The 25513-nt window shown below is 42.0% G+C and overlaps 1 protein-coding gene across 1 annotated transcript; it reads left to right on the forward strand.

Annotated features, from left to right (window-relative positions):
• The first annotated feature begins 792 nt into the window (after positions 1 to 792).
• Positions 793 to 24242, forward strand: eif2a (eukaryotic translation initiation factor 2A). The gene is made up of 17 exons (XM_079563183.1): positions 793 to 840; positions 3204 to 3270; positions 3335 to 3406; positions 5151 to 5269; positions 10984 to 11083; positions 11156 to 11238; positions 11310 to 11383; positions 16170 to 16314; positions 16385 to 16501; positions 16586 to 16742; positions 18412 to 18496; positions 19436 to 19591; positions 19874 to 20047; positions 20762 to 20872; positions 22181 to 22312; positions 22468 to 22533; positions 23925 to 24242. The coding sequence occupies exons 1-17, from the start codon at positions 813 to 815 to the stop codon at positions 23985 to 23987; spliced, it is 1749 nt and encodes a 582-aa protein (XP_079419309.1). The 5' UTR covers positions 793 to 812; the 3' UTR covers positions 23988 to 24242.
• The last annotated feature ends 1271 nt before the right edge of the window (positions 24243 to 25513 follow it).

Genomic DNA, 25513 nt, shown 5'->3' on the forward strand with positions numbered 1-25513 from the left:
GTCACATTTCTGTCATTTTTTTGTAAAATTTTTTATCAAATTTTTGTGATTTTTTTGTCACTTTTTTAGTCAAATTTTTGTCATTTTTTTGTCAACATTTTTGTCATTTTTTGTCACATTTTTGTCATTTTTTCGTAATATTTTTTATCAAATTTTTGTCTTTTTTTTAATCAAATTTTTGTCATTTTTTTGTCACATTTTGTCACATTTTTTGTCACATTTCTGTCATTTTTTCGTACATTTTTTATCAATTTTTTGTCATTTTTTTGTAAATTTTTTATCACATTTTTGGTCAATTTTTTTTTAATTTTTTCAACAATTTTTTGTCAATTTCTTGGGACATTTTTGCCACTTTTTTGTCACTTTTTTGTCAATGTTTTCTCACTTTTCTGTCACATTTCCATCATTGTTTTCGACGGAAACAATGATGAAAAAGCAACAAAACAATGACAAAAAATGTACAAAAAAGCAACTGAACTGGAGAAAATGCGCTCGGTTAAGGCGGGGATTAAGAGGTTAATTTAAACCCGTTTTCCGAAATGAGGCCTTTTACTTTGAAACCGGAAGCGCTCCGTGTTTTGGACGTACGTCATCAGCTTCACGCAAACAAACTTTCAAACTCCGCTTAAAACACAAACAACTTTCACAAACGGACTCTGTATTTCACACCAACGCGTTAAACTCCGAAAACTCGAGTTTGATTCGGATTTTCCCGAGTTTTGAGCGAAGTCCGACGCTGACGTGGCACTGCGGGTCACGCCTCCTCCAAATACGTCATTACGCGCTCGTACTCACATCCGGTGAACGTAAACATGGCGCCCCCCGTCCCGCTGTTGGCAGGTGGGTTCTGTTAAAACTACGATTTAAACTCTGTATTTCGCCGTAACGCGTCAGTGTCGGGTTGTTTTTAAACACGTGGTTCAAAATACAAACCAGAATCACCTTCGTTAAAGCGCCATCTTAGTTTAGTGAGGGAATACACAACAACTGCAATCAGCGAATAGCCTCGAGATGAATGACATGTTTATGTTTACACAGATTTTCCTGCTTTATGTAAATAGCAAAGTGACAATACTCTGGTTGAGCAAACTCTGGCTCTGTCACTGATCACTTCGGCATGAGCAGAAACTACAGTTAATCATCATATTTACATTTATTTGCTCCCTTTTCTGTAAATCCGCGTTATTTTTCGCTAATCCCACAGCGCCTCGGAATGTATCGCGTGTCGTTGTAAAGTGGATGAATTGAGCTAAAGGAAAATCTACTTGGTGTTTATGTCAGAGCCGAATTGTGAAGAATGCGTCACTAATTCGTCATGCCGACTTTGCTGCTTAAAATAATTGGATTTTCACTCACAAGGACAAATGCGCGAAGTGAATAGAGATTTTCGTGGGGTTCGGGACGCGTGTGTAACGGTGGATTTCTGGATAAATCCCCGCCGAAACCAGAGGACGCTGAAGTTGGACACAAGTGGACGGTGCTCTGGAAAAGCTTTACTTACGGCAGCGCACTTTGTTATGACGGATGTAAAAGAGGAGTGTCATAGTCTGCCTTTAAGATGACTGGTTTGGATTTGGAAGGTGCTTCTGTTCAGAGCCGTGGGAAGATGTTTTAGTTAGGGGGCGCTGAGGGACACAATTTACCCCCAAAATACTTTTTCTGTGCATAAATCCTATTTATTAACCTCTTAACTCCCGCCTGAACCCAGAGCATTTTCTCCAGTTCAGCTTTACCCAAATCCTGTAGGCCAGTGTAACGCCTCATTTGAAAGACCTACAAAACTGAATGGATCTTTTTCCTCATTTTTTTTCATCACTTTTTTTGTTGGGCAGTCGTCTCATTTTTGTCAAATTTTCGTGATTTTTCGTCACTTTTTCGTCCATTTTTCCTCAATTCTTCGTCAAATTTTTATCACTTTTTTGTCTAATTTTGTCAATTTTTGTAATTTTTTGTCACTTTTTCGTCAAATTTTTCTAAATTTTTCTTCAATTTTTTCTAAATTTTTCGTCATTTTTTTCTCACTTTTTCGTTACTTTTTCGTCCATTTTTTCTAAAATTTTCGTAATTTTTTGGTAATTTTTTGGTAAATTTTTTCTCATTTTTTGTCACTTTTTCGTCAATTTTTTGTAATTTTTAGTAATTTTTTTGTCACTTTTTCTTCATTTTTTTCTAATTTTTTTGTCACTTTTTTGTCCATTTTTCCTCAATTCTTCATCGAATTTTTCTCACTTTGTCAAATTTTTGTCCATTTTTGTAATTTTTTTGTCACTTTTTCCTCAATGTTTTCTCACTTTTTTCACATTTCCATCATTGTTTTCGTCTCAGTTTCGTTGCTATTTTCACACCTTTTTTCCAGAAGCTTTTGGATTGGGGTAAAGCTGGAGAAAATGTGCTCGGTTCAGGTGGGAGTTAAGGGGTTAATATTGCCTGCAGTTCACAAACTATCTACCAGGGGGTGCTGCAGGCCATGCTTCTGTTTGGCCTGGACGATATCGATGATAATATCGATAACGCTGACACAAGAATTTCTGCTATCATCTTCATTTACATCACACAGTAAGATATTTGTCCTGAACAGACGACTAAAGGGCGGACAAAACACAATCTCCATACATTTTATTTTATATGCCCAATTTTTTTTCAAACTTTTTAAGAAATGTAGAATTTATTTTTTCAATCTTTACCCCATCTTTTCCTCATGTCCCCACATTTTTTGCTTGATTAAAAAAAGAAAAATTCCACTATTATTCTAATTTTTTTCATCAAGCAAAAAAAAAAAAAGTCTTTCCTCCCAAATTTTTCCACTTTTTTTCTAAATTTTTCCTCACTTTTCTGCCAAATGTTTTTCAAATTCCTCCACTTTTCCCCCAATTGTTTCCGAACATTTCCCCAATTTTTTTCATGTTTTTTCCTCAGTCTTTTCTAATTTCCCCCCCAAAAAAATCACCCGATGTTTTGTATTTTTTTTACCCCATTTTTTTTTTCTCAAATGTTTCCAATTTCTTTTACTGATTTTTTTCTACATTTTTCCCCTAATTTTGTTTCCCAATCCCCCATGTTTCCTGATTTCTTAACATTTAAACTGCATATTCTGCATTTCTTCACACAGATGACGTATTTCCCGCCTCTGCTCGTTCTCCATGTTTAACTGTATCATTAAACTCAGAATGTGGTTTAACCCTGTTGTCGTGTGCTGGTTCCAGTGCGGGGTTCCCAAGGGACTTCTCTGTTCTGCGGCCCGACGTGTGAGCCCCACGCCGCCTTCCAGACGTGAGTTCTGCACATGCCTTCCCTCCATAACACGCTTTAAACACGTGTCCTTCCGTGTGTTCAGGGACCCGGCGCCGAGTCGCTCCGTGACCTTCAGCCGAGATGGGGCGCTCTTCGCCTGGTGCAACGCCAAAGGGTAAAACCCCCACGTTAATGTAGTAAAGTCAGGTCTGAGCTACTACTACTACTACTACTACTACTACTACTACTACTACTACTACTACTACTACTACTACTATGACAGTCTGAAAGAGCCTCAGATCATGTAAATTCTCTGCTATAGAAGCCGCTCTGAGCTTTATTATGTGGAGCAGCTCCATGAAGCAGAGGAACAATATTAACCCCTTAACTCCCACCTGAACCGAGCACATTTTCTCCAGCTTTACCCCAATCTACAAGCTTCTGGAGAAAGGTGTGAAAATAGCAACAAAACTGAGACGAAAATGTGAAAAAATTGAGGGAAAAAATGGACAAAAAACTGATAAGAATTTGACAAAAAAAATGCTAATAATTTGACGAAAAAGTGACCAAAAAGTGACCAAAAAGTGACCAAAAAATGGATACAAAAAATCGAACAAATTGCCGAAAAAGTGACAAAAAATGTACAAAAAATTGAGAAAAAATTGAGAAACAAATGAGAAAAAAGTCACAAAAATTTGACCAACATGAGACGACTGCCCAACAAAAAAAGTGATGAATAAAAATGTGACGTGAGGAAAAAGATCAATTTAGTTTTGTAGGTCTTAGCTTTCAAATGAGTTGCACTGGCCTACAGGATTTGGGTAAAGCTGAACTGGAGAAAATGCTCTCGGTTCAGGCGGGAGTTAAGAGGTTAATATTATCAAAGCAAAGTCGACTAAATTAAAATATGTTGTCAAAATGAACACTGGGTCTGAGCTGCACTTATTCAGAAGTACAGGTGGATTTCTTACTTCAGAAGGACCGACATGATCATCAGCCCAGTATCTTTATGACATCACAACATTGTTAGATTTTATTCACCGTCATTTGATTTTTATAAAGATTTTTGAACTGAAATGTTATTATTAAAGTCTGAAGATAGAACGTGCCTGATGCTTGTGAGCTGCAGTTCTCTGTCCCTCCAAAAGGGGAGGCTGTTGAGCTGTTATATTACTAGAGAGACCTCGCTAGTCTCCACATTTGATATTCTGAGATTATGAGTTATTACAAAGAAATGTCCACCCTCGTCCCTATGACCCAGGGGTAGGCAACGTCAGGCCCGCGGGCTAAATCTGGCCCTCCAGCTCAGAACCTCTGGCCCTCAAGATGATTTTGAGAAATATTATTATGCTAATGAGAGATCAAATTCCTTTTACAGACTCTAAACATGCAAGAAATAGTGTCAGGGTTCAAAAAATGCCCTGGCAGAATATCCCACTTGGTCCTGCAGTAAAACAGTGAATCTCAACTGGTGGGTCAGGACCCAGAAGTGGGTCACAGAACCTTTTTCAGTGGGTCGCGGTATGTTTAAAAAATTACAAAAAATTGACCAAAAAATGACTAAATGTGACAAAAATGAGATAAAAAAATGGAAAAAAATGACAAAAATTTGACCAAAAAATGACAAAAAAATTGAAAAAAATTGGGGGGGAAATTGGAAAAAAATTGGAAAAAAATAAAAAAAATTTTTTTACAAAAATTGGACCAAAAAATGACCAAAAATGTGATTAAAAAAATGGATGAAAAAATGAGTTGAATACCCAACAAAAAAATGATGGAAAAATAATCTATTGACGTGAGAGAAAAGCTCCTCTCGGTTCAGGCGGGAGTTAAGAGGTTAAAGGTCATTTCCTGTCCTGACGTTGTCCAGATGCAGGTCAGGTCTGAGCAGGTTCATGTTGAAGGTGTTGTTTTCACAGAGTCCACGTGGTGAGGAGCTCAGACGGGACCACAGTGACCACCCTGGAGCTCCCCAAGACCGTCCTGCTCCAGTTCTCTCCCCAGGGCAACATCCTGGCCACGTGGCAGCCCTACACAAGTACGACCTATACCGTAACATCAGCCCTACACAAGTACGACCTATACCGTAACATCAGCCCTACACAAGTACGACCTATACCGAAACATCAGCCCTATACCGTAACATCAGCCCTACACAAGTACGACCTACACCGAAACATCAGCCCTACACAAGTACGACCTATACCGAAACATCAGCCCTATACCGAAACATCAGCCCTACACAAGTACGACCTATACCGTAACATCAGCCCTACACAAGTACGACCTATACCGAAACATCAGCCCTACACAAGTACGACCTATACCGAAACATCAGCCCTATACCGAAACATCAGCCCTACACAAGTACGACCTATACCGTAACCTCAGCCCTACACAAGTACGACCTATACCGAAACATCAGCCCTACACAAGTACGACCTATACCGTAACATCAGCCCTACACAAGTACGACCTATACCGTAACATCAGCCCTACACAAGTACGACCTATACCGTAACATCAGCCCTACACAAGTACGACCTATACCGAAACATCAGCCCTATACAAGTACGACCTATACCGTAACATCAGCCCTATACCGAAACATCAGCCCTATACCGAAACATCAGCCCTACACAAGTACGACCTATACCGAAACATCAGCCCTACACAAGTACGACCTATACCGAAACATCAGCCCTACACCGAAACATCAGCCCTATACCGAAACATCAGCCCTACACAAGTACGACCTATACCGAAACATCAGCCCTATACCGAAACATCAGCCCTACACAAGTACGACCTATACCGAAACATCAGCCCTATACCGAAACATCAGCCCTACACAAGTACGACCTATACCGAAACATCAGCCCTATACCGAAACATCAGCCCTACACAAGTACGACCTATACCGAAACATCAGCCCTATACCGAAACATCAGCCCTATACCGTAACATCAGCCCTACACAAGTACGACCTATACCGAAACATCAGCCCTACACAAGTACGACCTATACCGAAACATCAGCCCTACACAAGTACGACCTATACCGAAACATCAGCCCTATACCGAAACATCAGCCCTATACCGAAACATCAGCCCTATACCGAAACATCAGCCCTATACCGAAACATCAGCCCTATACCGAAACATCAGCCCTACACAAGTACGACCTACACCGAAACATCAGCCCTATACCGAAACATCAGCCCTATACCGAAACATCAGCCCTACACAAGTACGACCTACACCGAAACATCAGCCCTACACAAGTACGACCTATACCGTAACATCAGCCCTATACAAGTACGACCTATACCGAAACATCAGCCCTATACCATAACATCAGCCCTACACAAGTACGACCTATACCGTAACATCAGCCCTACACAAGTACGACCTATACCGAAACATCAATCCAAAAGCTTCTGGAAAAAAGCTGTGAAAATAGCAACAGAACTGAGACGAAAACAATGATGGAAATGTGACAAAAAATTGACAAAAAAAGTACAAAAATTTGTCTAAAAAATGACAAAAAAATGAGAAAACGTGACAAAAATGTGATAAAAAAAAATGACAAGAAAATGACAAAAATGTGACAAAAAAATGGAACGAAAAAAATTACAAAAATGTGACTAAAATGTGATAAATGGACACAAAAAAATGGCAAAAATTTGACACAAAATTACAAAAAATTTGACCAAAAAATTGACAAAAAAAATTACAAAAAATGACAAAAATGTGATAAAAAATGGCCAAAAAAATATGACTAAAATTTGATTTAAAATTGACAAAAAATTACAAAAAATTGACCAAAAAAATTCAAAAATTTGATAAAAAATGGAACGAAAAAATGACAAAATTTAAAAAAAAATTGACAAAAAAATTACAAAAAATTGACAAAAAATGACAAAAATCTGATAAAAAATTTGACCAAAAAATTACAAAATATTGACAAAAAAAATGACAAAAATGTTAATAAAAACATAACCGTAACCTCAGCCCTACACAAGTACGACCTATACCGTAACATCAGCCCAAAAGCTTCTGGAAAATAGCAACAGAACTGAGACGAAAACAATGATGGAAATGTGACAAAAAAGTGAGAAAACATTGATGAAAAAATGACAAAAATTTGACCAAAAAATGACAAAAAAATGACAAAATTTTGGGGAAAAAATGACAAAAATGTGACAAAAAAATTACTAAAATTTGATAAAAATTTGACAAAAAATGACAAAAAATGTCAAAAAATTGACAAAAAATTCCAAAAATGTGATAAAAAATGAAACGAAAAAATTACAAAATTTTGAAAAAAAATTGACAAAAAAATTATAAAAAAATGACAAAATATTGACCAAAAAAATGACAAAAAAGTTATTAAAAAAAACGTAACCGTAACATCAGCCCTATACCGAAACATCAGCCCTATACCGAAACATCAGCCCTATACCGAAACATCAGCCCTATACCGAAACATCAGCCCTATACCGAAACATCAGCCCTATACCGAAACATCAGCCCTACACAAGTACGACCTATACCGAAACATCAGCCCTATACCGAAACATCAGCCCTATACCGAAACATCAGCCCTATACCGAAACATCAGCCCTACACAAGTACGACCTATACCGAAACATCAGCCCTATACCGAAACATCAGCCCTATATCGAAACATCAGCCCTATACCGAAACATCAGCCCTATACCGTAACATCAGCCCTATACCGTAACATCAGCCCTACACAAGTACGACCTATACTGTAACATCAGCCCTACACAAGTACGACCTATACCATAACATCAGTCCAAAAGCTTCTGGAAAAAAGCTGTGAAAATAGCAACAGAACTGAGACGAAAACAATGATGGAAATGTGACAAAAAAGTGAGAAAACATTGATGAAAAAGTACAAAAATTTGACCAAAAAATGACAAAAAAATGACAAAATTTTGGGGAAAAAATGACAAAAATGTGACAAAAAAATTACTAAAATTTGATAAAAATTTGACAAAAAATGACAAAAAATGTCAAAAAATTGACCAAAAAATTTCAAAAATGTGATAAAAAATAAAACGAAAAAATTACAAAATTTTGAAAAAAAATTGACAAAAAAATTATAAAAAATTGACAAAAAAATGACAAAATATTGACCAAAAAAATGACAAAAAAGTTATTAAAAAAAACGTAACCGTAACATCAGCCCTATACCGAAACATCAGCCCTATACCGAAACATCAGCCCTATACCGTAACATCAGCCCTACACAAGTACGACCTATACTGTAACATCAGCCCTACACAAGTACGACCTATACCGTAACATCAGCCCTACACAAGTACGACCTATACCGAAACATCAGCCCTACACAAGTACGACCTATACCGTAACATCAGCCCTACACAAGTACGACCTATACCGTAACATCAGCCCTACACAAGTACGACCTATACCGTAACATCAGCCCTACACAAGTACGACCTATACCGTAACCTCAGCCCTACACAAGTACGACCTATACCGTAACATCAGCCCTACACAAGTACGACCTATACCGAAACATCAGCCCTACACAAGTACGACCTATACCGTAACATCAGCCCTACACAAGTACGACCTATACCGTAACATCAGCCCTACACAAGTACGACCTATACCGTAACATCAGCCCTACACAAGTACGACCTATACCGTAACATCAGCCCTACACAAGTACGACCTATACCGAAACATCAGCCCTACACAAGTACGACCTATACCGTAACATCAGCCCTACACAAGTACGACCTATACCGAAACATCAGCCCTACACAAGTACGACCTATACCGTAACATCAGCCCTACACAAGTACGACCTATACCGTAACATCAGCCCTACACAAGTACGACCTATACCGTAACATCAGCCCTACACAAGTACGACCTATACCGAAACATCAGCCCTACACAAGTACGACCTATACCGACACATCAGCCCTATACAAGTACGACCTATACCGAAACATCAGCCCTACACAAGTACGACCTATACCGTAACATCAGCCCTACACAAGTACGACCTATACCGAAACATCAGCCCTACACAAGTACGACCTATACCGACACATCAGCCCTATACCGTAACATCAGCCCTACACAAGTACGACCTATACCGAAACATCAGCCCTACACAAGTACGACCTATACCGAAACATCAGCCCTACACAAGTACGACCTATACCGACACATCAGCCCTACACAAGTACGACCTATACCGAAACATCAGCCCTACACAAGTACGACCTATACCGAAACATCAGTCCAAAAGCTTCTGGAAAAAAGCTGTGAAAATAGCAACAGAACTGAGACAAAAACAATGATGGAAATGTGACAAAAAATTGACAAAAAAAGTACAAAAATTTGTCTAAAAAATGACAAAAAAATGACAAAACGTGACAAAAATGTGATAAAAAAAAAATGACAAGAAAATGACAAAAATGTGACAAAAAAATGGAACGAAAAAAATTACAAAAAATTGACAAAAATGTGATAAATGGACACAAAAAAATGGCAAAAATTTGACACAAAATTTGACAAAAATGTGACTAAAATGTGATAAATGGACACAAAAAAATGGCGAAAATTTGACACAAAATTACAAAAAATTTGACCAAAAAATTGACAAAAAAAATTACAAAAAATGACAAAAATGTGATAAAAAATGGCCAAAAAAATATGACTAAAATTTGATTTAAAATTGACAAAAAATTACAAAAAGTTGACCAAAAAAATTCAAAAATTTGATAAAAAATGGAACGAAAAAATGACAAAATTTAAAAAAAAAATTGACAAAAAAATTACAAAAAATGGACAAAAAATGACAAAAATCTGATAAAAATTTGACCAAAAAATGACAAAATATTGACAAAAAAAATGACAAAAATGTTAATAAAAACATAACCGTAACCTCAGCCCTACACAAGTACGACCTATACCGTAACATCAGCCCTACACAAGTACGACCTATACCGTAACATCAGCCCTACACAAGTACGACCTATACCGTAACATCAGCCCTACACAAGTACGACCTATACCGAAACATCAGCCCTACACAAGTACGACCTATACCGAAACATCAGCCCTACACAAGTACGACCTATACCGAAACATCAGCCCTATACCGTAACATCAGCCCTACACAAGTACGACTTATACCGAAACATCAGTCCTATACCGAAACATCAGTCCAAAAGCTTCTGGACAAAAGCTGTGAAAATAGCAACAGAACTGAGACGAAAACAATGATGGAAATGTGTCAAAAAAGTGACAAAAAATTGACAAAACCTGACAAAAAAGTACAAAAAATTTACAAAAAAATGGATTAAAATCTGACCAAAAAATTCCAAAAAATTGACAAAAATGTGATAAATGGACAAAAAAAAATAAATTAAAATTTGACCAAAAAATGACAAAAAATGGACCAAAAAATGACGAAAATGTGATTAAAAATTTGACAAAAAAATTACAAAAAATTGACAAAAAATTTGACCAAAAAATTAGAAAAAATGACAAAAATCTGATAAAAATTTGAAAAAAAAATTACAAAATATTGACCAAAAAAATGACAAAAATGTTATTAAAAAAACGTAACCGTAACATCCGTAACATCAGCCCTACACAAGTACGACCTATACCGTAACATCAGCCCTACAGTAAGTACCTATACCGTAACATCAGAGTGACTGTGATGTTCCTCCAGAGTCGGCGCAGAGCTCTCAGGGCGAGGCCAACCTCCAGCTGTGGGAGGTTCAGAGCGGCGTCCTGCTGAAGGCCCTGTTCCAGAAGAAGGTGGAGCTCTGGTCAGTGAGACGGGAGGGGGGGGGAGGGCATCTGGCACAGGGGTCTGAACCTGCTGCTCTTGTGTTTGGCAGGTGCCCGAGCTGGTCCGAGGACGAGTCTCTCGCCGTGAGGAGCGTCAACAACGAGCTGCACTTCTACGAGAACAACGACTTCAGTCAGAACGTCCTTCACTTCATCCTTTCCTTCAGGTTTTCTTCTTTATGAACGTGAGGCTCTTTGTTTCAGACACGATCGCCAACAAGCTGCACATGCAGAAGGTCTCGGACTACGCCCTGTCCCCGGGAGGACCGCCCAGCAAGGTAGGCCTTCATCAGACCTTCATCAGACCTTCATCAGCGCGTTTGTTAGAAAGCAGATTCAGATTAGGCTACGCCCTGTCCCCGGGAGGACCGCCCAGCAAGGTAGGCCTTCATCAGACCTTCATCCAGACCTTCATCAGAGCGTTTATTAGAAAGCAGGTTCAGATCAGGCTACGCCCTGTCCCCGGGAGGACCGCCCAGCAAGGTAGGCCTTCATCAGACCTTCATCAGACCTTCATCCAGACCTTCATCAGCGCGTTTGTTAGAGAGCAGGTTCAGATTAGGCTACGCCCTGTCCCCGGGAGCACAGCCCAGCAAGGTCAGACCTTCATCAGACCTTCATCAGACCTTCATCAGACCTTCATCAGACCTTCATCAAACCTTCATCAAACCTTCATCAGCGCGTTTGTTAGAAAGCAGGTTCAGAGGTCTGGGTCTCCTCCTGAACGTCTTCCAGGAAGTGACTCCGTCATGTCTGTGTCTCCCTGGTCGTTCTCTCGCTCATTCATTCACAAACACTCACAGGTTTGGTGTCCACGTGTAGCAGGAAAGGCTGTGACCGAGATGACGCTGTGATCCAAATATGGGCATTTCCTGTGTGGGAGACACAGCGGCTAAAGACGGGAGGAACATACACAGGAGCATGTGCAGGAGGAGGTCCTGAGAGCAGGAGGAGGTCCTGAGGGCAGGAGGAGGTCCTGAGAGCAGGAGGAGGTCCTGAGAGGAGGAGGAGGTCCTGAGAGGAGGAGGAGGTCCTGAGAGGAGGAGGTCCTGAGAGCAGGAGGAGGTCCTGAGAGCAGGAGGAGGTCCTGAGAGGAGGAGGAGGTCCTGAGAGGAGGAGGAGGTCCTGAGAGGAGGAGGTCCTGAGAGCAGGAGGAGGTCCTGAGAGCAGGAGGAGGTCCTGAGAGGAGGAGGAGGTCCTGAGAGCAGGAGGAGGTCCTGAGAGGAGGAGGTCCTTAGAGGAGGAGGAGGTCCTTAGAGGAGGAGGAGGTCCTGAGAGCAGGAGGAGGTCCTGAGAGCCCAGGCTGGAGCGGCTGGTGCAGATAAGGAGGAGGGACAAGTCCAGCGATACATTAATAAATCAAAAGATGGATAAAAGACGGTGATGTTTCCGTTATTTAAACCTGGCTCTGGACGTTATGTCGATTTTAAAGGGTAACATTTAAAGCTTATTCTCCGTCAGTGTTTGGCTCCTGGTTGAGCTCTGGCTTTAGTCCCGGTTTATCCTCTGTCTGCTCCTCCCTGAGCCGTTCTTCTTCTCTCCTGTAGATTGCAGTATACGTTCCGTCTGCTCCTCGCTGAGCCGTTCTTCTTCTCTCCTGTAGATTGCAGTGTACGTTCTGTCTGCTCCTCCTGAGCCGTTCTTCTTCTCTCCTGTAGATTGCAGTGTACGTTCCGTCTGCTCCTCCCTGAGCCGTTCTTCTTCTCTCCTGTAGATTGCAGTGTACGTTCCCTCTGCTCCTTCCTGAGCCGTTCTTCTTCTCTCCTGTAGATTGCAGTGTACGTTCCGTCTGCTCCTCCCTGAGCCGTTCTTCTTCTCTCCTGTAGATTGCAGTGTACGTTCCGTCTGCTCCTCCTTGAGCCGTTCTTCTTCTCTCCTGTAGATTGCAGTGTACGTTCCGTCTGCTCCTCCCTGAGCCGTTCTTCTTCTCTCCTGTAGATTGCAGTGTACGTTCTGTCTGCTCCTCCTGAGCCGTTCTTCTTCTCTCCTGTAGATTGCAGTGTACGTTCCGTCTGCTCCTCCCTGAGCCGTTCTTCTTCTCTCCTGTAGATTGCAGTGTACGTTCTGTCTGCTCCTCCTGAGCCGTTCTTCTTCTCTCCTGTAGATTGCAGTGTACGTTCCGTCTGCTCCTCCCTGAGCCGTTCTTCTTCTCTCCTGTAGATTGCAGTGTACGTTCCGTCTGCTCCTCCTTGAGCCGTTCTTCTTCTCTCCTGTAGATTGCAGTGTACGTTCCGTCTGCTCCTCCCTGAGCCGTTCTTCTTCTCTTCTGTAGATTGCAGTGTACGTTCTGTCTGCTCCTTCCTGAGCCGTTCTTCTTCTCTCCTGTAGATTGCAGTGTACGTTCTGTCTGCTCCTCCCTGAGCCGTTCTTCTTCTCTCCTGTAGATTGCAGTGTACGTTCCGTCTGCTCCTCCTTGAGCCGTTCTTCTTCTCTCCTGTAGATTGCAGTGTACGTTCTGTCTGCTCCTCCCTGAGCCGTTCTTCTTCTCTCCTGTAGATTGCAGTATACGTTCTGTCTGCTCCTCCTGAGCCGTTCTTCTTCTCTCCTGTAGATTGCAGTATACGTTCCGTCTGCTCCTCCCTGAGCCGTTCTTCTTCTCTCCTGTAGATTGCAGTGTATGTTCCGTCTGCTCCTCCCTGAGCCGTTCTTCTTCTCTCCTGTAGATTGCAGTATACGTTCTGTCTGCTCCTCCTGAGCCGTTCTTCTTCTCTCCTGTAGATTGCAGTGTACGTTCCGTCTGCTCCTCCCTGAGCCGTTCTTCTTCTCTCCTGTAGATTGCAGTGTACGTTCCGTCTGCTCCTCCCTGAGCCGTTCTTCTTCTCTCCTGTAGATTGCAGTGTACGTTCTGTCTGCTCCTCCTGAGCCGTTCTTCTTCTCTCCTGCAGATTGCAGTGTACGTTCCGTCTGCTCCTCCTGAGCCGTTCTTCTTCTCTCCTGTAGATTGCAGTATACGTTCCGTCTGCTCCTCCCTGAGCCGTTCTTCTTCTCTCCTGCAGATTGCAGTGTACGTTCCGTCTGCTCCTCCCTGAGCCGTTCTTCTTCTCTCCTGTAGATTGCAGTATACGTTCCGTCTGCTCCTCCCTGAGCCGTTCTTCTTCTCTCCTGCAGATTGCAGTGTACGTTCCGTCTGCTCCTCCTGAGCCGTTCTTCTTCTCTCCTGTAGATTGCAGTGTACGTTCCGTCTGCTCCTCGCTGAGCCGTTCTTCTTCTCTCCTGCAGATTGCAGTGTACGTTCCGTCTGCTCCTCCCTGAGCCGTTCTTCTTCTCTCCTGTAGATTGCAGTGTACGTTCCGTCTGCTCCTTCCTGAGCCGTTCTTCTTCTCTCCTGTAGATTGCAGTATACGTTCCGTCTGCTCCTCCTGAGCCGTTCTTCTTCTCTCCTGTAGATTGCAGTGTACGTTCCGTCTGCTCCTTCCTGAGCCGTTCTTCTTCTCTCCTGTAGATTGCAGTGTACGTTCCGTCTGCTCCTCCCTGAGCCGTTCTTCTTCTCTCCTGCAGATTGCAGTGTACGTTCCATCTGCTCCTCCCTGAGCCGTTCTTCTTCTCTCCTGTAGATTGCAGTGTACGTTCCGTCTGCTCCTCGCTGAGCCGTTCTTCTTCTCTCCTGTAGATTGCAGTGTACGTTCCATCTGCTCCTCCCTGAGCCGTTCTTCTTCTCTCCTGTAGATTGCAGTGTACGTTCCATCTGCTCCTCCCTGAGCCGTTCTTCTTCTCTCCTGTAGATTGCAGTGTACGTTCCGTCTGCTCCTCGCTGAGCCGTTCTTCTTCTCTCCTGTAGATTGCAGTGTACGTTCCATCTGCTCCTCCCTGAGCCGTTCTTCTTCTCTCCTGTAGATTGCAGTGTACGTTCCGTCTGCTCCTCGCTGAGCCGTTCTTCTTCTCTCCTGTAGATTGCAGTGTACGTTCCATCTGCTCCTCCCTGAGCCGTTCTTCTTCTCTCCTGTAGATTGCAGTGTACGTTCCGTCTGCTCCTCGCTGAGCCGTTCTTCTTCTCTCCTGTAGATTGCAGTGTACGTTCCGTCTGCTCCTTCCTGAGCCGTTCTTCTTCTCTCCTGTAGATTGCAGTGTACGTTCCGTCTGCTCCTCCCTGAGCCGTTCTTCTTCTCTCCTGCAGATTGCAGTGTACGTTCCATCTGCTCCTCCCTGAGCCGTTCTTCTTCTCTCCTGTAGATTGCAGTGTACGTTCCGTCTGCTCCTCGCTGAGCCGTTCTTCTTCTCTCCTGTAGATTGCAGTGTACGTTCCATCTGCTCCTCCCTGAGCCGTTCTTCTTCTCTCCTGTAGATTGCAGTGTACGTTCCATCTGCTCCTCCCTGAGCCGTTCTTCTTCTCTCCTGTAGATTGCAGTGTACGTTCCGTCTGCTCCTCGCTGAGCCGTTCTTCTTCTCTCCTGTAGATTGCAGTGTACGTTCCATCTGCTCCTCCCTGAGCCGTTCTTCTTCTCTCCTGTAGATTGCAGTGTACGTTCCGTCTGCTCCTCGCTGAGCCGTTCTTCTTCTCTCCTGTAGATTGCAGTGTACGTTCCATCTGCTCCTCCCTGAGCCGTTCTTCTTCTCTCCTGTAGATTGCAGTGTACGTTCCGTCTGCTCCTCCCTGAGCCGTTCTTCTTCTCTCCTGTAGATTGCAGTGTACGTTCCGTCTGCTCCTCCCTGAGCCGTTCTTCTTCTCTCCTGCAGATTGCAGTGTACGTTCCATCTGCTCCTCCTGAGCCGTTCTTCTTCTCTCCTGTAGATTGCAGTGTACGTTCCGTCTGCTCCTCCCTGAGCCGTTCTTCTTCTCTCCTGCAGATTGCAGTGTACGTTCCATCTGCTCCTCCCTGAGCCGTTCTTCTTCTCTCCTGTAGATTGCAGTGTACGTTCCATCTGCTCCTCCCTGAGCCGTTCTTCTTCTCTCCTGCAGATTGCAGTGTACGTTCTGTCTGCTCCTCCCTGAGCCGTTCTTCTTCTCTCCTGCAGATTGCAGTGTACGTTCTGTCTGCTCCTCCCTGAGCCGTTCTTCTTCTCTCCTGTAGATTGCAGTGTACGTTCTGTCTGCTCCTCCTGAGCCGTTCTTCTTCTCTCCTGCAGATTGCAGTGTACGTTCCCGGCACGAAGGGGGCGCCGTCGTTCGTGCGCCTGTACCAGTACCCGGCGCTGGGCGGGCCCACGGCGGCGCTCGCCAACAAGAGCTTCTTCAAAGCCGACAAAGTCTTCATGCACTGGAACCGCAAAGGTGCGTCACCGTGGAAACGCCAGACTCCAAAACATGCACAATAGGGTAAGGCTTGACTCTGTTTCCATAGCGACGGCGGTGCTGGTGACGGCGAGCACGGAGGTGGACAAGAGCGGAGCGTCGTATTACGGAGAACAGACTCTGCACTTTCTGGGCGTCAACGGAGAGACGGCTCTGGTCCAGCTGCGTGAGTACTAATACTGCAGTACTACTACAATACTGCAGTACTACTACTATACTACTGCGACTGCACGTACTCCTGTCTCCGCAGCCAAGAGCGGCCCGATCTACGACGTGTCCTGGAGTCCGAGCGCCGCAGAGTTCTGTGTGGTTTACGGGTTCATGCCGGCGAAGGCCACGGTTTATAACCTGCGCTGTGACCCCGTGTTCGACTTCGGGACCGGGCCTCGAAACGCCGCGTACTACAGGTACTTATACTACTACTACTACTACTACTGCTACAGGGCCTCGAAACGCCGCGTACTACAGGTACTTTATACTACTACTACTACTGCTACTGCTACTGCTACTGCTACTGCTACTACTGCTACTGCTACTGCTACTGCTACTACTACTACTACTACTACTACTACTACTACTACTACTACTACTACTACTACAGGGCCTCGAAACGCCGCGTACTACAGGTACTTTATACTACTACTACTACTGCTACTGCTACTGCTACTGCTACTGCTACTACTGCTACTGCTACTACTACTACTACTACTACTACTACTACTACTACTACTACTACTACTACTACTACAGGGCCTCGAAACGCCGCGTACTACAGGTACTTTATACTACTACTACTACTGCTACTGCTACTGCTACTGCTACTGCTACTACTGCTACTGCTACTGCTACTGCTACTACTACTACTACTACTACTACTACTACTACTACTACTACTACTACTACTACTACTACTACTACTACTACTACTACTACTACTACAGGGCCTCGAAACGCCGCGTACTACAGGTACTTTATACTACTACTACTACTACTACTACTACTACTACTACTACTACTACTACTACTACTACTACTACTACTACTACTACTACTACTACTACAGGGCCTCGAAACGCCGCGTACTACAGGTACTTTATACTACTACTACTACTACTACTACTACTACTACTACTACTACTACTACTACTACTACTACAGGGCCTCGAAACGCCGCGTACTACAGGTACTTTATACTACTACTACTACTACTACTACTACTACTACTACTACTACTACTACTACTACTACTACAGGGCCTCGAAACGCCGCGTACTACAGGTACTTTATACTACTACTACTACTACTACTACTACTACTACTACTACTACAGGGCCTCGAAACGCCGCGTACTACAGGTACTTATACTACTACTACAGGTACTTTATACTTCTACAGGTACTTATACTACTACTACAGGTACTTTATACTACTACTACTACTACTACTACTACTACTGGTACTTTAGTACTTTAGAAACTACTGCAGGTACTTTAGTACTTTAGAAAGTACTGCAGGTACTTTAGAAACTACTGCAAGTACTTTAGAAAGTACTGCAGGTACTTTAGAAACTACTACAGGTACTTTAGAAACTACTGCAGGTACTTTAGAAAGTACTGCAGGTACTTTAGAAACTACTGCAGGTACTTTAGTACTTTAGAAAGTACTGCAGGTACTTTAGAAAGTACTGCAGGTACTTTAGAAACTACTACAGGTACTTTAGAAACTACTGCAGATACTTTAGAAACTACTGCAGGTACTTTAGAAACTACTGCAGGTACTTTAGAAAGTACTGCAGGTACTTTAGAAACTACTGCAGGTACTTTAGAAACTACTGCAGGTACTTTAGAAACTACTGCAGGTACTTTAGTACTTTAGAAACTACTGCAGGTACTTTAGAAGCTACTGCAGGTACTTTAGAAACTACTGCAGGTACTTTAGAAACTACTTTAGTACTTTAGAAACTACTGCAGGTACTTAAGAAACTACTGCAGGTACTTTAGAAGCTACTGCAGGTACTTTAGAAAGTACTGCAGGTACTGTATTCCCCCTGTGGCCCCGCCCTGACCGCCCTCTCAGTCCACAGGGCCACATCCTGGTCCTGGCCGGGTTTGGGAACCTGCGAGGACAGATGGAGGTTTGGGACGTGAAGAAATACAAACAGGTAACACACAAGTACACAAGTACACAAGTACACAAGTACACAAACACACACACACACACAAGTACACAAACACAAACAGGTACAACACAAGTACACAAGTACACAAGTACACAAACACACACACACACACAAGTACACAAACACAAACAGGTACAACACAAGTACACACACAAACACACACACAAATACACAAACACAAACAGGTACAACACGAGTACACAAGTACACAAACAGGTACAACACAAGTACACACACACACACACACAAATACACAAACACACACACACACACACACACACACACACACACACACACAAGTACACAAACACAAACAGGTACAACACAAGTACACGAGTACACAAACACAAACAGGTACAACACAAGTACATAAACACACACACAAACACACACACACACACAAACACAAACAGGTACAACACAAACACACACACACAAACACAAACAGGTACAACACAAGTACACACACACACACACAAACACACAAACACAAGTACACAAACAGGTACAACACAAAGAGGGAAACAGAACCTACTTTACTCTGTCTGATTCTGAAACATGTCAGTTGTTTAAGTGGTGAAGAGAGGCGGGGCTTAGAGCAGAGAGACGGGGCTTAGAGCAGAGAGGCGGGGCTTAGAGCAGAGAGGCGGGGCTTAGAGCAGAGAGACAGGGCTTAGAGAAGTGAGGCGGTGCTTAGAGACGTGAGGCGGAGCTTAGAGAAGTGAGGCGGGGCTTAGAGCAGAGAGGCGGGGCTTAGAGCAGAGAGGCGGGGCTTAGAGCAGAGAGGCGGGGCTTAGAGCAGAGAACACGCTGTAAACATCAGGACCTCAGTTTTTTGTCCCTGTGTTTGATTCCGTTTCACAAACTGCAGCTCCATCGAAACTCTCTTCTGTGAAAGTTCACTTGTTTTTCCCCGTCCAGGTGTGTAAACCTCAGGCGCCAGACTCCACCCACTTCGCCTGGGCGCCCGACGGCGAGCACGTCGTCACGGCGACCTGCTCCCCGCGGCTACGCGTCGGTAACGGCTTCAAAGTGTGGCACTACTCCGGCGCCGTGCTGCACCAGTGGGAAGCACAGGTACGAGCACAGTCAGTTATTACACAGTTATTACACAGTTATTACACAGTTATTACAGTTATTACAGTATTTATATATTATATATATATATATATATATATAGTAAATACAGTCATTACAATAATTGCAGTCATTAGTCATTACAGTATTTACAGTTACTACCACTAATTTCATTTATGAACAATAATTACACAGTTATTACAGTGACTACACAGTTTTAGTAATTACACAGTAATTATCTATGAACGTGTCGCCTGAGCCTGTCCCGTGTCTCGCCCACAGGGGGCGGAGCTTTGGGAGGTTCGATGGCAGGACACTCCTTTTGGAAGTTACCCAGAGCGACCAATCACTTATCAGACCACACCCACTGAGCTGGGGTCTACACAAGCCCCGCCCACCCAGGCCTACCGCCCGCCCGCCCTGAGGCACCTGCCGCCCTCCGCCTCCTCCAAACTGGTCAGTACTATTACTACTACTATTACTATTACTATTACTATTGCTATTGCTATTGCTATTGCTATTGCTGTTACTGCTACTAGTACTACTGCTAGTGTTGCTACTACTGCTACTATTGCAATTACTACTGCTGCTACTACTACTAGTACTACTGCTAGTGTTGCTACTACTGCTACTATTGCAATTACTACTGCTACTACTACTACTAGTACTACTGCTAGTGTTGCTATTACTGCTACTGCTACTACTACTGCTACTACTACTGCTACTACTGCTACTACTGCTGCTGCTACTACTGCTAGTGTTGCTACTACTGCTACTACTACTACTGCTATTGCTATTGCTGCTACTGCTAGTATTACCATTACCATTACCATTACCATTACCATTACCATTACCATTACCATTACCATTACCACTACCACTACCACTACCACTACCACTACCACTACCACTACCACTACCACTACCATTACCATTACCATTACCATTACCATTACCATTACCATTACTATTACTATTACTATTACTATTACTATTACTATTACTATTACTATTACTATTACTATTACTATTACTATTACTATTACTGCGACTGCGACTGCGACTGCGACTGCGACTGCTACTTTGATGGGTTGCTTCCAGGATTAAAGTCACCAACACTAATACACCGTGCGCTGCTTAGTTCCTGAAGGTTTAACGGTTTTGTTTCAGCACGAAGAGGAGCCGGCTCAGAACATGAAGCCCGGCTCCACCGACAAGAACCTGTCCAAAACCGCCCTGAAGAACCAGAGGAAGAGGGAGGCCAAGAAGGCCGCCAAACAGGTCAGAGAGAACTGCCCAAACATGACCAAAACATGACCAAAACATGATCTAAACATGACCCAAACATGACCCAAACATGACCAAAACATGATCTAAACATGACCAAAACATGATCTAAACATGACCCAAACATGACCCAAACATGACCCAAACATGATCCAAACATGACCCAAACATGACCCAAGCATGACCCAAGCATGACCCAAGCATGACCCAAACATGACCCAAACATGACCCAAACATGACCCATACATGACCCAAACATGATCTAAACATGACCAAAACATGACCAAAACATGACCCAAAACATGACCCAAAACATGACCTAAACATGATCTAAACATGATCTAAACATGACCAAAACATGACCAAAACATGACCAAAACATGATCTAAACATGATCTAAACATGACCAAAACATGACCAAAACATGATCTAAACATGATCTAAACATGACCAAAACATGACCAAAACATGACCCAAACATGACCCAAACATGACCCAAACATGACCCAAACATGACCAAAACATGACCCAAACATGACCCAAACATGATCTAAACATGACCCAAACATGACCCAAACATGACCCAAACATGACCCAAACATGACCCAAACATGACCAAAACATGACCAAAACATTACCTAAACATGACCAAAACATGACCAAAACATGACCCAAACATGACCCATACATGACCCAAACATGATCTAAACATGACCAAAACATGACCAAAACATGACCCAAAACATGATCTAAACATGACCAAAACATGATCTAAACATGACCAAAACATGACCAAAACATGACCAAAACATGATCTAAACATGATCTAAACATGACCTAAACATGACCAAAACATGACCAAAACATGACCAAAACATGATCTAAACATGATCTAAACATGATCTAAACATGACCAAAACATGACCAAAACATGACCCAAACATGACCCAAACATGACCCAAACATGACCCAAACATGACCTAAACATGACCTAAACATGACCCAAACATGACCTAAACATGACCTAAACATGACCCAAACATGACCCAAACATGACCCAAACATGACCCAAACATGACCTAAACATGACCGAAACATGACCGAAACATGACCCAAACATGACCCAAGCATGACCCAAACATGACCCAAACATGACCCAAACATGACCCAAACATGACCTAAACATGACCGAAACATGACCGAAACATGACCCAAACATGACCCAAGCATGACCCAAACATGACCCAAACATGACCTAAACATCAGGAAAACATCACAGTAACAGTTTTATTGTTTTTACAGGAAGCAAAGGAGTCAGACCCCGCCCCCAACTCAAACAGCACCCAATCAGAGCCAGAGCCCAGCCCCGTCAGCCAATCAGAGCCCAGCAGCGGAGATCCGGAGACCGACAAGAAAATCAAGAACCTCCGAAAGGTAAAGAACTCAGTAAATGACAGAAACTTAATACTGTTCATTTTTCTGCACTTTTCGACAGTTTTTCAAATGTTTGTTTCTAAAGCTTTACCTCAAATAAAGTAAGAAATATTAAATAATCGCTGATCACTTAAAAAAAGTCATGTTTGGTTCAGAAATTGAAAGCCATCGATGAGCTGAAGGAGCAGCAGGCGTCTGGGAAAGTCCTACAGAAAAACCAGGTACTACTTTAACCCTTACTGAGCACATTCTCTCCAGTGTGGCTTTACCCAAATCTAAAAGCTTCTTGACAAAATTAGCAACAAGATGGCGACGAAAATGAGGATGAAAATGCAACAAAAATGTGACGAACAATTTACAATGCAATGACTAGAAATGTCAGAAAAAGAGATCTGTTACTACTACTACTACTACTACCACTACCACTACCACTACCACTACCACTACCACTACCACCAGTACCACCAGTACCACCACCACCACCACCACTACCACTACCACTACCACTACCACCAGTACCACCAGTACCACTACCGCCGCCGCCGCCGCTACTACTACTACTACTACTACTACTACTACTACTGCTGCAGCTACTACTACTACTACTACTACTACTACTACTGCTGCAGCTACTACTACTACTACTGCTGCAGCTACTACTACTACTACTACTACTACTACTACTGCTGCAGCTACTACTACTACTACTGCTGCAGCTACTACTACTACTACTGCTGCAGCTACTACTACTACTACTGCTGCAGCTACTACTACTACTACTGCTGCAGCTACTACTACTACTACTGCTGCAGCTACTACTACTACTACTGCAGCAGCTACTACTACTACTACTGCTGCAGCTACTACTACTACTACTGCTAGTGCTACTACTACGACTACGGCTACTGCTAGTGCTACTGCTACTGCTACTGCTACGACTACTGCTACGGCTACTGCTACGACTACTGCTACTAGTGCTACTGCTGCTAGTGCTACTGCTACTACTACTACTACTACTACTAATACTACTACTGCTACTGCTACTACTGCTACTACTACTACTACTGCTACTACTACTACTACTAGTGCTGCTAGTGCTAATGCTACTGCTACTACTACTCCTGCTACTCCTACTACTACTACTACGGCTACTGTTGCTACTGCTACTGCTAGTTCTACTACTGCTCCTACTACTACGGCTACTACTAATACTACTACTACTACTGCTACTGCTACTACTGCTACTCCTACTACTGCTACTCCTACTAATACTACTACTACTACTGCTACTCCTACTACTGCTACTCCTACTACTACTACTACTACTACTAATACTACTACTACTATTAGGGCCATAACCCAAATCTTAAAGCTTCACGAAAAACTAGCAACATGATAGCAACTAAAATGAGACGAAAACTGACAATGCAATGAATAGAAATGTCAGAAAAAGAAATCCGTTTAAATGAGTTTTGTGGGTCTTAGCTTTCAAATGAGGCGTTCCTCTGGCTGTAAGGTTTTAGATTTAGGTAATGCTGCACTTGGTTAAGGAGGGGGTTCGGAGGTGGACCAGGTTTAGTCCCGGTTTTTGACCCTGTGTCTGTTTTCTCAGATGGAGAAGTTGCAGAAAGAGTCTCAGTTGTTGAAGGAGTTGGAGCAGCTCACTCTGGGCTGAACTCTCCCCCCTCCTCCCCCGCCCTCCGGAAGGGCATCTGACGCCGCCGTGTTCTGACGCGGGTCAGGTGCATCGTGGGAGTCGGAGTCCGGTCATAAATTCAGCCAAAGCACATTTTGTCTTTTCGTTGAAACGCGAGTGGGTTCTATGCAAACGCGAAAGAGGAAACTGTACAGTGTTCACTTCACAATAAAAGCCTGGTCCTGGCGCTTTCACGGCTTCAAAATAAAACTCTGTTGCAATAAATTCAGCTGAAACGTTCCCGGAGTCCTGTGGTTATTTAAAATCAGAATAAACCAAAATAAAAGAGGGCGCACAGAGAACTACTGTGGTGCAGTTTTAAATCTGTATTTTCCCCTTTTTTTCCCCATAATTTTTTCTCATTTTTTATACCCAATTTCTCATTTTTTTTTCACCATTTCCTCCCATCAGTTTAAAGACATTAACCTCTTAACTCCCGCCTGAACCGAGAGGATCTTTTTCCATCATTTTTTTGTTGGGTATTCAACTCATTTTTGCAATTTTTTTGTCATTTTTCCGTCAATTTTTTATCACATTTTTGTCATTTTTTGGTCCAATTTTTATCAAATTGTCATTTTTTGTTAGCATTTTGTCACATTTTTGTCATTTTTTTGTCACATTTTTATCACATTTTTGTCATTTTTTGCCACATTTTTGTCATTTTTTTGTCACATTTTTGTTATTTTTTTGTCACATTTTTGTCATTTTTTTGTCACATTTTTGTCATTTTTTTGTCACATTTTTATCACATTTTTGTCATTTTTTGCCACATTTTTGTCATTTTTTTGTCACATTTTTGTTATTTTTTTGTCACATTTTTGTCATTTTTTTGTCGCATTTTTGTTATTTTTTTTGTCAAATTTTGTCAAATTTTTGTCATTTTTTGTCACATTTTTATCACATTTTTGTCAAATTTTGTCAAATTTTTGTCATTTTTTCCTCAAATTTTTATCACATTTTTGTCATTTTTTGTCACATTTTTGTCATTTTTTTTGTCACATTTTTGTTATTTTTTTGTCAAATTTTGTCACATTTTTGTCATTTTTCCTCAAATATTTATCACATTTTTGTCATTTTTCCTCAAATTTTTATCACATTTTTGTCATTTTTTCCTCAAATTTTTATCACATTTTTGTCATTTTTTGTCACATTTTTTTGTCAAATTTTTATCACATTTTTGTCTTTTTTTGGTCACATTTTTGTTATTTTTTTGTCACATTTTTGTTATTTTTTTGTCACATTTTTGTTATTTTTTTGTCAATTTTTTGTTATTTTTTTGTCACATTTTTGTTATTTTTTGTCACATTTTTGTTATTTTTTTGTCACATTTTTGTTATTTTTTTGTCCATTTTTAATCAAATTTTTGTTATTTTTTCGTCACATTTTTGTCATTTTTTTCCTCAAATTTTTATCACATTTTTGTCATTTTTTGTCACATTTTTTTGTCATTTTTTTGTCAAATTTTTGTCTTTTTTTGTCACATTTTTGTTATTTTTTTGTCAATT

This window comes from Gobius niger, assembly GCF_951799975.1.
Source record: "Gobius niger genome assembly, chromosome: 1".
Taxonomy (NCBI): Eukaryota; Metazoa; Chordata; class Actinopteri; order Gobiiformes; family Gobiidae; genus Gobius; species Gobius niger.